At 42.2% G+C, this 13,557-nt stretch overlaps 2 protein-coding genes across 3 annotated transcripts; both read right to left on the bottom strand.

Moving 5' to 3' along the window:
- Nucleotides 1-2,490: 2,490 nt before the first annotated feature.
- LOC139387177 (zona pellucida sperm-binding protein 3-like) lies at nt 2,491-4,990 on the bottom strand. Of its 2 annotated transcripts, XM_071133234.1 has the most exons (11): nt 4,908-4,990; nt 4,590-4,774; nt 4,410-4,513; nt 4,039-4,130; nt 3,698-3,878; nt 3,424-3,529; nt 3,256-3,344; nt 3,084-3,175; nt 2,854-2,961; nt 2,694-2,735; nt 2,491-2,584 (listed from the first exon to the last, which is right to left on the bottom strand). In XM_071133234.1, exons 1-10 carry the CDS (start codon nt 4,969-4,971, stop codon nt 2,719-2,721), a joined length of 1,038 nt encoding a protein of 345 aa, XP_070989335.1. In that variant the 5' UTR covers nt 4,972-4,990; the 3' UTR covers nt 2,491-2,584; nt 2,694-2,718. The 2 variants fall into 2 exon arrangements, with proteins under 2 accessions (XP_070989335.1, XP_070989333.1); XM_071133232.1 differs by having other exon boundaries at nt 2,494-2,735.
- A 5,647-nt stretch (nt 4,991-10,637) lies between these two features.
- Nucleotides 10,638-13,134, bottom strand: LOC139387187 (zona pellucida sperm-binding protein 3-like). The gene is made up of 10 exons (XM_071133252.1): nt 13,052-13,134; nt 12,734-12,918; nt 12,554-12,657; nt 12,183-12,274; nt 11,842-12,022; nt 11,568-11,673; nt 11,400-11,488; nt 11,228-11,319; nt 10,998-11,105; nt 10,638-10,879 (listed from the first exon to the last, which is right to left on the bottom strand). Exons 1-10 carry the CDS (start codon nt 13,113-13,115, stop codon nt 10,863-10,865), a joined length of 1,038 nt encoding a protein of 345 aa, XP_070989353.1. The 5' UTR covers nt 13,116-13,134; the 3' UTR covers nt 10,638-10,862.
- Between the last annotated feature and the right edge of the window lie 423 nt (nt 13,135-13,557).

Genomic DNA, 13,557 nt, shown 5'->3' on the forward strand with positions numbered 1-13,557 from the left:
GTTGTGGTCGCCACACACTCAACAGCAAGGGCTGATGGTCCTTCTGCTCCACTGTTGCCAAGATGTGGATGAAGGCACCAAGGAGGTATTCCCTAGACAGATATGATCCAGAGAAGTCATCTGCAGGATACACATCATATGGGCAGTCTTGCATCTGTTAACGTCAAGATTACTAGTAGTCTCAAAAACCTATCCGTCATAAGTCCCATGTGGTAGACCACATCTCCTTCACCATTTGTATGAAACAGCACTAGGTCAAGTATGGGAGGTGCTCAATCTACAGTACAAAGGAAATATATTAAACATGTAGCTGACCGTGCAAGTTCAGGGTTGGAATAGTTCTCCAGCATTAGCATACATGATACAACAGAACAATTATATTCCTTAGGGGTACACAAACATCCACATCTCACCTGTCATAGACAAACAACTGGGTAAGACTGAAAGTCAGAGTTCTGGTGAGCTTTGAGAGTAGACATAGGTCAGCTCATTCAAGTACATCAGTGTGAGGAAGGAGAGAGTTAAACAACCCTAAATCTTACCAAATACACATGGGTACATTTGCTAAAGCCTACCATCCTCCTGAAGGTAGTCATTTAGTGCCACATGGAACATATCCCTCCAGTGTCTGTGCTGGGGAGACTAACAACTTCCCAGACAGGAGTGAGGGATCGATCTGTGACCTGGCTGCCCTGCATCTCAGAGTGATTGAATCAGGGCTACTGCCATATTTGGTAGGATAATTGTTAAAAATGTTTTTTACAAACTAACATCTGCTGCTTTCTGTTCTAGTACAGTTAGCATTAGAAATGCAATAGGCCTGCATGAAAGACAATGATACAAATTACCTTCTTGTGCCACAGAAACAGCCATGCATAGGAGAGCCACACTGCGGCAAAATAAAGCCTTCATGATTGAACGCCAAGGTTCAGTTGGGATGCCTATAATAATTGTCAGCAAGCAATCACGTTAACCACTGCCATCTGTGTGTTTTGCAATATTAAAAACCTCCAGCTGCAGGCAATCAATCACTGATCTGGAAATCATTAGTATGAACTCATTCCAGTCTTGCAATTAATTATCAGATACTTATGCTGTGTTTGTAACCAAGTGGGAGTTATTGATTTACCAGTTGTGAAGTCGTAAATACTAGTTGGATCCATTCCAGTGTTTTGAACTCATTGAGAAACGCAGATTGGCTAATGGCCAACAAGCTGCGCAAACAAACTAAAAGTATGGCAATCATGCTTGTAAACAAATTAGTGTTCAAAAACCATATTAGATTGCTTTATATAAATGTTTTGTTGCATTTAACTGAAGAAAATCAAATGATCGAGAATTTTCATGGTAGATGAAAGGTCAGCATGTGGGAGCTCAGGCTGATCAACAATTTACCCAATTGGTTTCTGTACAGCACTTTCGGCCAATCGTGCGCCACAAGTAGCGACTCCCAATCACGGCCGGCCGAACCAGGGTCTGTAGTGACGCCTCCAGCACTGAAATGCAGCGCCTTAGACCGCTGCACCACTCGGGAGCCCATTATTATTGAACCAATAGTCAAGAGTTCCTGTTCAAAAGTACCAGGTCTACAAACAGCCATGTTGGAGTCACCCCCCAGGCCAAGGAAAAGGCCAAGTCAGCTACAGTCGACATCGTCACCCCACAAGAGGTTCCTGGAGGACAACGCAAAGAAAATTTTAAGGGAGAAAGAAACCTGTGACGCTTGGTCTGTAAGGAGTTCTGTTACCAGATACAGTGCAAGTACTGGGCTCATGAGCTATGATGAAATTTAACTGGGGTGGCATTAATTTGTGACCTGTCAGAGGGGAAATGCCAGTGTTATGAAATGTTTAATCAGTTATATGTCAATGAATGTGCCAAAACCAGTTTGCTCTTGAACTGCTGGGATTTTCAATCTTGCCTTATGCTAATGATAGTCTAGTTAAACTGTTAGAAAGGTAAACATTTGCCAGTGAGGTATGAAAGACACTGAAACCAAGATATAATCTTTGGGGTAAATTCCCCTGATGGGCACTCTCCTAAAAAAGAAAAACACATTTAAACTAAGGTAACCTACAGCCATTTTCCTGGATTGTTACCTAAGCATGGCCATGAGCCACCTACAATCCCTAAACTTGGCTTGTCAAGTTCATCTTGGGGTGGGCTAATGTTGAAAAAGTATAGCCAACAATAAGCAGGTTCACTTATGACCATCTTTCAAATAGCGTTAACATTGCATGAACACCTGCTGTGACTATCATTAGCAAACTAATTATGCCAAGAGAAGAAAGTGTTACAGTTCAAGAGTAATCAGGACACTGGGAAGTCCAGAACAATGAGCACTCTCATTGAGATCTTCTTACAACCAGATGGTCACCTCTTGGCTATTTTGTGTAGATAACGGCTCCGCACTACTGGATTTAGGGTACATCTCATCAGGATCATAACATTTTGACAACCATTAGAAACAAACACCATTGTAAAGTACTCATTTTATTGAAACATGCTCAAGTCAAAGGACTTCATATCCATACTGGGGATAGTGGAAAGTGATGCACCCTTCAGGCCACCTACAATTAGATGGCTGTAGAGACAGAAAAGACAGCCATCCCTGTAACAGGTTGAAGAATTGTTAGTAACATGCATCTCATTGCCGTTGGGGGATTTTACAGTAAAATAACCAGCACACACACCTGGCAAGCAAAGTGTTCCCGACCATTACACCAACCAGTCAACTGAATACAGAACACAATGACAGATGAGTAGGTTACAGGTTCAAGTTAATTTGGCATCAAAGCTGATACAATTAAAAGCCAAGTGTAAACTATAGTCTTCAATGCCAAAATCACCCACCTTGTTCTACAGTAGGATATTTTACAAATTCACTGGGGATCCGGGTTTCAGAGTTTTCCACTATTGTGAGCGGTCCAAGAACAGAGTTTTGAACCAGGCCCTGGGGTTCTGAGAAAAAAATATATATAAATTACTTCAAGCTGCAGTCCCATCAGAACTCAAGAGTGATCAGCTCAAATGAATATGGAACTACAGTTTAGTCAGGCTTGAAATGAAGTGCCTCAAAATACCTGAATCCACACGCCTCTTCAACCGAGGCTTGCAACTCGAGTCACAGCACTTGCAGAGGTCACTTTGAGACGGGTCGTCCAGCAGCTCCCATCTATGAATAAAAAAAGTTGGCTGTTGCATTGGCACTAACATCATTATGGTCCAATGTTAAAGAATGTGACCAATACTTACTCTCCAGTCTCTTTAATGTAGTGGCAGGCCTTCTTTTCTATATCATAAACCTCAGGGTCCCATGCAACAAGCTTACAATGAATATACACCTGGGGTGAAATAAGAAAACAGTCAAGAGCTACAGTATGAAAACAACCCAGTCATACCGAGAACTTGTGGTCCACTCACTTCCTCGCCTAAGGCAAACTTGAAGGACTGCAGGTAAAGCAGAATAGCAGACGAGTGGTACCTAGGCAGGAACCTGGAGTTCCCAGTCTTCCCATCTGCAAGGCAACTGAAAATGCATTGTGCAATGAGCAGACAAACAGAACTTCCATCCAGCAAATAAGCCAACTTTAAAATGTATTCAGTACTTTTCAACATTCGAGTAGGCTGTGTAGCGCTAGGCAGTCAAAAACCAAAACGTGCACCCTACATGGCCATAGCCAGGTCTGGTACATACCCCTTGTTGGTGATGATGGGGTACACCAGGCTCGCAGACTGCAATTCTGGTGTTGTGGCCGCCACACACTCCTCCAAGAGCAGCAGCAAGGGCTGATGGTCCTTCTGATCCACTGCTGCCCAGATGGGGATGAAAGAGCCCAGGGGAAACAGGCTGCTCTTAGCCAGACCAGTAAGGTCTTCTACATGCAACAGAGAAGGGGAAGGGGCGCAATGCTCATACGTACTGTACAGCCACAGGTTTCAACTAGCTTTGGGCAGTGTCCTCTGCTAGGAATTTCTTTACCAGGTAAGTTGACTGAACATATTCTTACAATAATTGATGTTGTATGAGTCACTCACCATTGAGGAGTGCCATGTGGAAAACCAATCCTCCATGACCCTCAGCACTACCATAGGCAGGGATAAGGAATGGGGGAATCCATCCCTCAGGTCTACATACAAGGGGGAATGTTTAGTTTAATAATGAAGGTGGCAAAGGCTTAGGAAGATTTGATTCCAACACCATAGCTAGAGTACACTACACCCAATAGAGCCCTAAAACACTCAACTCAGTTCCACTGCATTTAAAAAAAAATCATTCCCCTCTAATTAGGGACCGATTTAGACCCGTGACACCAGGTGTGTGCAATTAATGATAAAGTAGAACCGAAAGACAGCAGGCGCCAGACCTCTTAGGGTAAGAGTTGAGTGCCCCTGGCATAGATGGTTACCTTATGTAAACACACTTAATATGGTGACTAATGGCAGCAGGTTTGGGCTTTCGGTTAGGTCTGTAAGTCAGACTGGTTGAATAGATGTGTTTCTTGCCAGTCACCTGGGAAATAGAAGGAGAAGCATTAGGCGTCGCAGGATCCAAAATGGCATACATTGGGTCAAGAGTTAGACATTACCCGTTTCTTGATGGCACAGCCATTGAGGTTGTAGTGGAATGTCGCCATCCCTTCTCCCGTGGGAAGAACAGAAAATGTGGACGGAACACAGTGTCCAAGGAAAAGACGGGCAGCATGTTCAACCAACTCTGGACTGACCTTCCATGTCACTTTAATGGAGTGTTTCTCACAATCCACATTAAAATCTAAAAATATAAATTCAATAATGTCATCATTCACATGTCAAGAGCCAACACCACAACTTGGCTAGTCTGTTAGGCGGTCAGCATGAGATAAGTAGCCTATTCAAGTTAACATGGTATTCATTATTAGACGTACCTTCATTGGCAGCTCTTGCTGCTACGATAGCCAAAACAATTGCACATTGCCAAAGGAGAGACATGACTGAATGATCTAGGAGTGCCTACGAACTAGAAATATTTATGGACCAATTGATCCTAATCATCTTAATTCTGAACACCTGTGAGAGGTCAAGGAGCGATAATTATAGACCTAAAAACATACCAACATCATCAGTTTTGGTATTTCCTGGTCTGAAAACATCCTTGAATTTTTATGGGTTTTAAAAGTAAAAATTGTAATAGTCACATATTTTCCCCATAAAGTAGTCTGCAAAGCGGAACCTATGTCTCACAAAACACGATGGACAGACGGAATAGTGACTTACACAGGAAATAAAGTTGAATCAAAAAGATTGAACAATCTGGTTTGCTCAATTTGACAGTACCACACTAAGTGTGGATTAGGTATTTTTTACATCGATTTAAAGCGTATTTTATGCGACTGTCAAAATGCTGATCAAGGATAAGGTAAGACCAGCCATTTAATTGGTGGCCAAGCCCGCTAGTTTACATACTGAATGATCATCTCATCACCGATCTAGCTATCTGCCATAGTTAAATATATGAATAGATCTGAAAAGCGCTATATAGTGGGCATTGCAGCAGAGTTGGCTAACGTTAACTATACTGAACCAAAATGTAAACGCCGCAAGCAACAATGAAATATTTTTCTGAGTTACATTTCATATAAGGAAATCAGTCAATTGAAGTAAATTCATTAGGCCCCAATCTATGGATTTCACAGGACTGGGCAGGGGCGCAGCCATGGGTGGGACTGGGAGTGCAGGGGTGCAGCAATGGGTGGGACTGGGAGTGCAGGGGTGCAGCAATGGATGGGACTGGGAGTGCAAGTGCGCAGCCGCAGGGGAGCCAGGCCAAGCCAATCAGAATGAGTTCTTCCCCACAAAAGGGCTTTATTACAGACAGAAATACTCCTCAGTTTCATCAGATGTCAGGGTTGCTGGTTTCAGAGGATCCCTCTGGTGAAGAAGCCAGATGTGGACGTCCTGGGCTGGAGTGGTTACACGTGGTCTGCGGTTGTGAGGCCGGTTGGACGTACTGCCAAATTCTCTAAAATGGTAGAACAATTAACAGTCAATTTTCTGGCAAAAGCTTTGGTGGACTTTCCTACAGTCAGCATGGCAATTGCATTTTGCATGCTATTTTGTATGCTATTGTATGTGTGAACGATGGCTAGCTCCTCGAATGATCCCAGTCCCTCCTATTGTGCATCTGTTGATTCTCAGAACATATGTTCTCTACAAAATGTTTATTTCCTTTTGGATGCAGATGCAAGATGCAGAGAGTGAGTTCTGCTTAATTAAAACTACCTGATCTCCAAAGTCCACGTCTATAGCCTCAATCAACCACACACAACGCAGAGTTACAGCGGTGCAGTATAGCACCGGTTACATTAACAACCTCCAGCTGCAGGTGTAACCGGTACCTTTCTGCGTTGGGTTCTGGTAAGGTGTAGGTGGAAGATAAGGCTTTGGACACAATTCAGCCAGTTGTCTCTCTTTTAATGACTGCATGGAATGGATACAAATACAAGGCAAAAGTTACTGCTGCAGTCTGGACTCCATACAAGTATATTTGCCTCTCCTCATCACGCTCTGAGCAAACTGAGGAGTAAGAGCATGGCTCCCGTTGATGACATCACAGCATTAACACAATTTAGAAATGAAATACAATACAATAATTCACTCTTGAAAGTATTGTAATACATCTTAAAATAACCTTAAAATAATACATTAAAATAAATGAGAGATTTTTGGTGAAATACATCAAGTATATTTTACACCTGTTACACAGGCAATCAATCACTAATCATTAGTTTGAACTCATTCCAGTCTTGCAATTAATTATCAGATACTTATGCTGCGTTTGTAACCAAGTGGGAGATGTGAATTTACCAGTTGTGAAGTCGTAACTAGTTGGATGCATTCCCGTGCTCTGAACTCGCTGAGAAACGCTGATTGGCTAATGGCCAACAAGCTGCATAAACAATAAACTGAAAGTACAGCTATCATGCTTGTAAACAAACTATAGTGTTCAAAAACCATATTAATACATTGCCTTTTATAAATAATGTTTTGTTGTTGCATTTAACTGAAGAAAATGCAATTATCGAGGTAATTTTCGTAGTAGATTTTATTTTATTTATGATTTATTTCACCTTTATTTAACCAGGTAGGCAAGTTGAGAACAAGTTCTCATTTACAATTGCGACCTGGCCAAGATAAAGCAAAGCAGTTCGACACATACAACGACACAGAGTTACACATGGAGTAAAACAAACATACAGTCAATAATACAGTAGAAACCAGTCTATATACGATGTGAGCAAATGAGGTGAGATAAGGGAGGTAAAGGCAAAAAAGGCCATGGTGGCCTAGCATGTAAAACACTGGAATGGTAGATTTGCAGTGGAAGAATGTGCAAAGTAGAAATAAAAATAATAAATTAATAAATAAAAATAAATAAATACAGTAGGGAAAGAGGTAGTTGTTTGGGCTAAATTATAGGTGGGCTATGTACAGGTGCAGTAATCTGTGAGCTGCTCTGACAGCTGGTGCTTAAAGCTAGTGAGGGAGATAAGTGTTTCCAGTTTCAGAGATTTTTGTAGTTCGTTCCAGTCATTGCCAGCAGAGAACTGGAAGGAGAGGCGGCCAAAGAAATAATTGGTTTTGGGGGTGACCAGAGAGATATACCTGCTGGAGCGCGTGCTACAGGTGGGTGATGCTATGGTGACCAGCGAACTGGTGACATCAGAGGTCAGCATGTGGGAGCTCAGGATGATAGACAAGTTTCCCACTAGTAATTACCAGTTGGATGGCCATTCAAGTGGAATTTTCCCAGTCATATGGTGAATTACCACTTGGTTACTGAACACAGCATTAGGTTGCGATCCCTTGCTCAGACAGTACATGCATCCAGGCGTTGTAAGATCTGGCATGCCTCAGCAAAGCCTGGTTAGTTGAACACACCCTTAATCTTGTGCCAATAAAACTGATTGTGGTTCTATGGCTGCGTTTACACAAGCATCCCATTTCTGATCTTTTGCCCTATATCTGATCTGATTGAGTCAAAAGACCAATGAGTGGGAAAATACCAGAATTGGGCAGCCTGTTTAAACACAGTCATATCTGTCTCATCAGATCAGTAGGCAGGTTTCCATTGACCCAGGCTTATTCGACAAAAGAAATGTTGCAAAAAATATCATTGCTACAAGTGTAGAAATGGCAGATATAAGAAACATTTTCTGAGGATTGACACATTTTTTTTTCCGTTTGAAATGGGGTGAATTTAATTTGGTTAAACTTTCTTGCATGATGGAAACTTTGTTTTTTTCTAATAAATGATGATTGCCAAATCATTTTGAAGGTAGAACATCATCCAGTGGGTCTAACTATAAAGTTCCACTGCATTTAATTATAAATGCCTACTGCATGCAAAATCATTTTTTCTACAATAAAAATGTTTATTTGCAGGACAAGGATTGTCCAGACTTTCAAGAATGCCTGATTTGCTTTGGCTTGCTTTTATGATTGACTGGGTGGATGCAAGCTTCACCATTCAATTATTTCAGATCTAGAGGAGTGCAATTATAATATGGCATGAGACAATTATTGCATTCTGTCCATGCTGGCTTTCGAGGGCTACCTGAGACATGAAACAGATAGCCTGTATGCACTGCCACCTGTCTCAAATGTATTAATTCACATTTTTCCAAAATGGGTAATAAAAACACTTCAACCACTTCATATTTATTTGACACTGGGTTTTAGCAATTTTTGTTGTTACGAGATAAGAAATGAAAACGCACCGTAGCAGGCAATTCAATTGTCGCAACTATTTTTTTATGCCAACTTTCTAAATGTAATTTTTTTTTTGCAAGAAATCACTGGAAAAGTAATGGAATAGCTAGTGATCTCATGGAAGGAAGAAAGCAATACTGCATTTCCAGAGTATTTGAACAGGTACAGAAAGAGACTTAAGCTCGTTTGGAATTGGAACTTTCCCATTTCTTATTCATCGCTTAGAAGTGTTGTAAATTTACCATCAAATCGCTGTGCCCTGAATGCTATTGAAAATGGGCAGGGCATTAAAGCAGCTGCCCGGCCTGTTAATGTGCCACCCAAAACCCTGAGGCGCCACTGAGACAAGCAGGTCAAAACCATTTGGGTGGGTAACCAGTGGTTCTGGTTCTTTAGAATGAGACCTGGTGAGTCATACCCCAAAAATGGAAAGAGCCCTGGGATGTCCGAAAACTTGCCTTTGACCTGGCGGAGAGGACGGGAATCCAATACACATTGAATAAGGCAATTGGCAGGCATAGACTGGTTTTAACAGTTTTCTGAAGCAGCACCCAGGATTATCCATCCGAAAATCCCACAAGCAACCAGTCTGGCTCGAGCTGTAGTCTCCACACCCACCATGGCCTCTACCCCTGACACAACCTCCAACACAACTTCCACCCCACAGGTCTCCAGTGACCTTCCTCCAAATGTTGGTAAGGGAAACGTCAGCACACATTTTAGGAAATATAGTAGCATAGTGTATTTTATTTAACTAGGCAAGTGAGTAAAGAACAAATTCTTATTTAAAATGACCGCCTACCCCAGCCAAACCCTAACAATGCTGGGCCAATCGTGCGGGACTCCCAATCACGGCCGGTCGATTTAGGGTCTGTAGTGACGCCTCCAGCACTGAAATGCAGCGCCTTAGACCGCTGCACCACTCGGGAGCCCATTATTATTGAACCAATAGTCAAGAGTTCCTGTTCAAAAGTACCAGGTCTACAAACAGCCATGTTGGAGTCACCCCCCAGGCCAAGGAAAAGGCCAAGTCAGCTAGTCGACATCGTCACCCCACAAGAGGTTCCTGGAGGACAACGCAAAGAAAATTTTAAGGGAGAAAGAAACCTGTGACGCTTGGTCTGTAAGGAGTTCTGTTACCAGATACAGTGCAAGTACTGGGCTCATGAGCTATGATGAAATTTAACTGGGGTGGCATTAATTTGTGACCTGTCAGAGGGGAAATGCCAGTGTTATGAAATGTTTAATCAGTTATATGTCAATGAATGTGCCAAAACCAGTTTGCTCTTGAACTGCTGGGATTTTCAATCTTGCCTTATGCTAATGATAGTCTAGTTAAACTGTTAGAAAGGTAAACATTTGCCAGTGAGGTATGAAAGACACTGAAACCAAGATATAATCTTTGGGGTAAATTCCCCTGATGGGCACTCTCCTAAAAAAGAAAAACACATTTAAACTAAGGTAACCTACAGCCATTTTCCTGGATTGTTACCTAAGCATGGCCATGAGCCACCTACAATCCCTAAACTTGGCTTGTCAAGTTCATCTTGGGGTGGGCTAATGTTGAAAAAGTATAGCCAACAATAAGCAGGTTCACTTATGACCATCTTTCAAATAGCGTTAACATTGCATGAACACCTGCTGTGACTATCATTAGCAAACTAATTATGCCAAGAGAAGAAAGTGTTACAGTTCAAGAGTAATCAGGACACTGGGAAGTCCAGAACAATGAGCACTCTCATTGAGATCTTCTTACAACCAGATGGTCACCTCTTGGCTATTTTGTGTAGATAACGGCTCCGCACTACTGGATTTAGGGTACATCTCATCAGGATCATAACATTTTGACAACCATTAGAAACAAACACCATTGTAAAGTACTCATTTTATTGAAACATGCTCAAGTCAAAGGACTTCATATCCATACTGGGGATAGTGGAAAGTGATGCACCCTTCAGGCCACCTACAATTAGATGGCTGTAGAGACAGAAAAGACAGCCATCCCTGTAACAGGTTGAAGAATTGTTAGTAACATGCATCTCATTGCCGTTGGGGGATTTTACAGTAAAATAACCAGCACACACACCTGGCAAGCAAAGTGTTCCCGACCATTACACCAACCAGTCAACTGAATACAGAACACAATGACAGATGAGTAGGTTACAGGTTCAAGTTAATTTGGCATCAAAGCTGATACAATTAAAAGCCAAGTGTAAACTATAGTCTTCAATGCCAAAATCACCCACCTTGTTCTACAGTAGGATATTTTACAAATTCACTGGGGATCCGGGTTTCAGAGTTTTCCACTATTGTGAGCGGTCCAAGAACAGAGTTTTGAACCAGGCCCTGGGGTTCTGAGAAAAAAATATATATAAATTACTTCAAGCTGCAGTCCCATCAGAACTCAAGAGTGATCAGCTCAAATGAATATGGAACTACAGTTTAGTCAGGCTTGAAATGAAGTGCCTCAAAATACCTGAATCCACACGCCTCTTCAACCGAGGCTTGCAACTCGAGTCACAGCACTTGCAGAGGTCACTTTGAGACGGGTCGTCCAGCAGCTCCCATCTATGAATAAAAAAAGTTGGCTGTTGCATTGGCACTAACATCATTATGGTCCAATGTTAAAGAATGTGACCAATACTTACTCTCCAGTCTCTTTAATGTAGTGGCAGGCCTTCTTTTCTATATCATAAACCTCAGGGTCCCATGCAACAAGCTTACAATGAATATACACCTGGGGTGAAATAAGAAAACAGTCAAGAGCTACAGTATGAAAACAACCCAGTCATACCGAGAACTTGTGGTCCACTCACTTCCTCGCCTAAGGCAAACTTGAAGGACTGCAGGTAAAGCAGAATAGCAGACGAGTGGTACCTAGGCAGGAACCTGGAGTTCCCAGTCTTCCCATCTGCAAGGCAACTGAAAATGCATTGTGCAATGAGCAGACAAACAGAACTTCCATCCAGCAAATAAGCCAACTTTAAAATGTATTCAGTACTTTTCAACATTCGAGTAGGCTGTGTAGCGCTAGGCAGTCAAAAACCAAAACGTGCACCCTACATGGCCATAGCCAGGTCTGGTACATACCCCTTGTTGGTGATGATGGGGTACACCAGGCTCGCAGACTGCAATTCTGGTGTTGTGGCCGCCACACACTCCTCCAAGAGCAGCAGCAAGGGCTGATGGTCCTTCTGATCCACTGCTGCCCAGATGGGGATGAAAGAGCCCAGGGGAAACAGGCTGCTCTTAGCCAGACCAGTAAGGTCTTCTACATGCAACAGAGAAGGGGAAGGGGCGCAATGCTCATACGTACTGTACAGCCACAGGTTTCAACTAGCTTTGGGCAGTGTCCTCTGCTAGGAATTTCTTTACCAGGTAAGTTGACTGAACATATTCTTACAATAATTGATGTTGTATGAGTCACTCACCATTGAGGAGTGCCATGTGGAAAACCAATCCTCCATGACCCTCAGCACTACCATAGGCAGGGATAAGGAATGGGGGAATCCATCCCTCAGGTCTACATACAAGGGGGAATGTTTAGTTTAATAATGAAGGTGGCAAAGGCTTAGGAAGATTTGATTCCAACACCATAGCTAGAGTACACTACACCCAATAGAGCCCTAAAACACTCAACTCAGTTCCACTGCATTTAAAAAAAAATCATTCCCCTCTAATTAGGGACCGATTTAGACCCGTGACACCAGGTGTGTGCAATTAATGATAAAGTAGAACCGAAAGACAGCAGGCGCCAGACCTCTTAGGGTAAGAGTTGAGTGCCCCTGGCATAGATGGTTACCTTATGTAAACACACTTAATATGGTGACTAATGGCAGCAGGTTTGGGCTTTCGGTTAGGTCTGTAAGTCAGACTGGTTGAATAGATGTGTTTCTTGCCAGTCACCTGGGAAATAGAAGGAGAAGCATTAGGCGTCGCAGGATCCAAAATGGCATACATTGGGTCAAGAGTTAGACATTACCCGTTTCTTGATGGCACAGCCATTGAGGTTGTAGTGGAATGTCGCCATCACTTCTCCCGTGGGAAGAACAGAAAATGTGGACGGAACACAGTGTCCAAGGAAAAGACGGGCAGCATGTTCAACCAACTCTGGACTGACCTTCCATGTCACTTTAATGGAGTGTTTCTCACAATCCACATTAAAATCTAAAAATATAAATTCAATAATGTCATCATTCACATGTCAAGAGCCAACACCACAACTTGGCTAGTCTGTTAGGCGGTCAGCATGAGATAAGTAGCCTATTCAAGTTAACATGGTATTCATTATTAGACGTACCTTCATTGGCAGCTCTTGCTGCTACGATAGCCAAAACAATTGCACATTGCCAAAGGAGAGACATGACTGAATGATCTAGGAGTGCCTACGAACTAGAAATATTTATGGACCAATTGATCCTAATCATCTTAATTCTGAACACCTGTGAGAGGTCAAGGAGCGATAATTATAGACCTAAAAACATACCAACATCATCAGTTTTGGTATTTCCTGGTCTGAAAACATCCTTGAATTTTTATGGGTTTTAAAAGTAAAAATTGTAATAGTCACATATTTTCCCCATAAAGTAGTCTGCAAAGCGGAACCTATGTCTCACAAAACACGATGGACAGACGGAATAGTGACTTACACAGGAAATAAAGTTGAATCAAAAAGATTGAACAATCTGGTTTGCTCAATTTGACAGTACCACACTAAGTGTGGATTAGGTATTTTTTACATCGATTTAAAGCGTATTTTATGCGACTGTCAAAATGCTGATCAAGGATAAGGTAAGACCAGCCATT

This window comes from Oncorhynchus clarkii, chromosome 28 (assembly GCF_045791955.1).
Source record: "Oncorhynchus clarkii lewisi isolate Uvic-CL-2024 chromosome 28, UVic_Ocla_1.0, whole genome shotgun sequence".
NCBI classification, from domain to species: domain Eukaryota; kingdom Metazoa; phylum Chordata; class Actinopteri; order Salmoniformes; family Salmonidae; genus Oncorhynchus; species Oncorhynchus clarkii.

Excerpts from the sequence above, each read along its gene's own strand:
- LOC139387177 (XM_071133234.1), bottom strand. The coding sequence starts at position 4,971 with ATGTCTCTCCTTTGGCAATGTGCAATTGTTTTGGCTATCGTAGCAGCA. Across the intron at positions 4,775-4,907 it reads AGCAAGAGCTGCCAATGAAG|ATTTTAATGTGGATTGTGAG; the intron begins GTACGTCTAATA and ends TTATATTTTTAG. Across the intron at positions 3,530-3,697 it reads CCCATCATCACCAACAAGGG|TTGCCTTGCAGATGGGAAGA; the intron begins GTATGTACCAGA and ends ATGCATTTTCAG.
- LOC139387187 (XM_071133252.1), bottom strand. The coding sequence starts at position 13,115 with ATGTCTCTCCTTTGGCAATGTGCAATTGTTTTGGCTATCGTAGCAGCA. Across the intron at positions 12,919-13,051 it reads AGCAAGAGCTGCCAATGAAG|ATTTTAATGTGGATTGTGAG; the intron begins GTACGTCTAATA and ends TTATATTTTTAG. Across the intron at positions 12,023-12,182 it reads CCACATGGCACTCCTCAATG|AAGACCTTACTGGTCTGGCT; the intron begins GTGAGTGACTCA and ends TGTTGCATGTAG.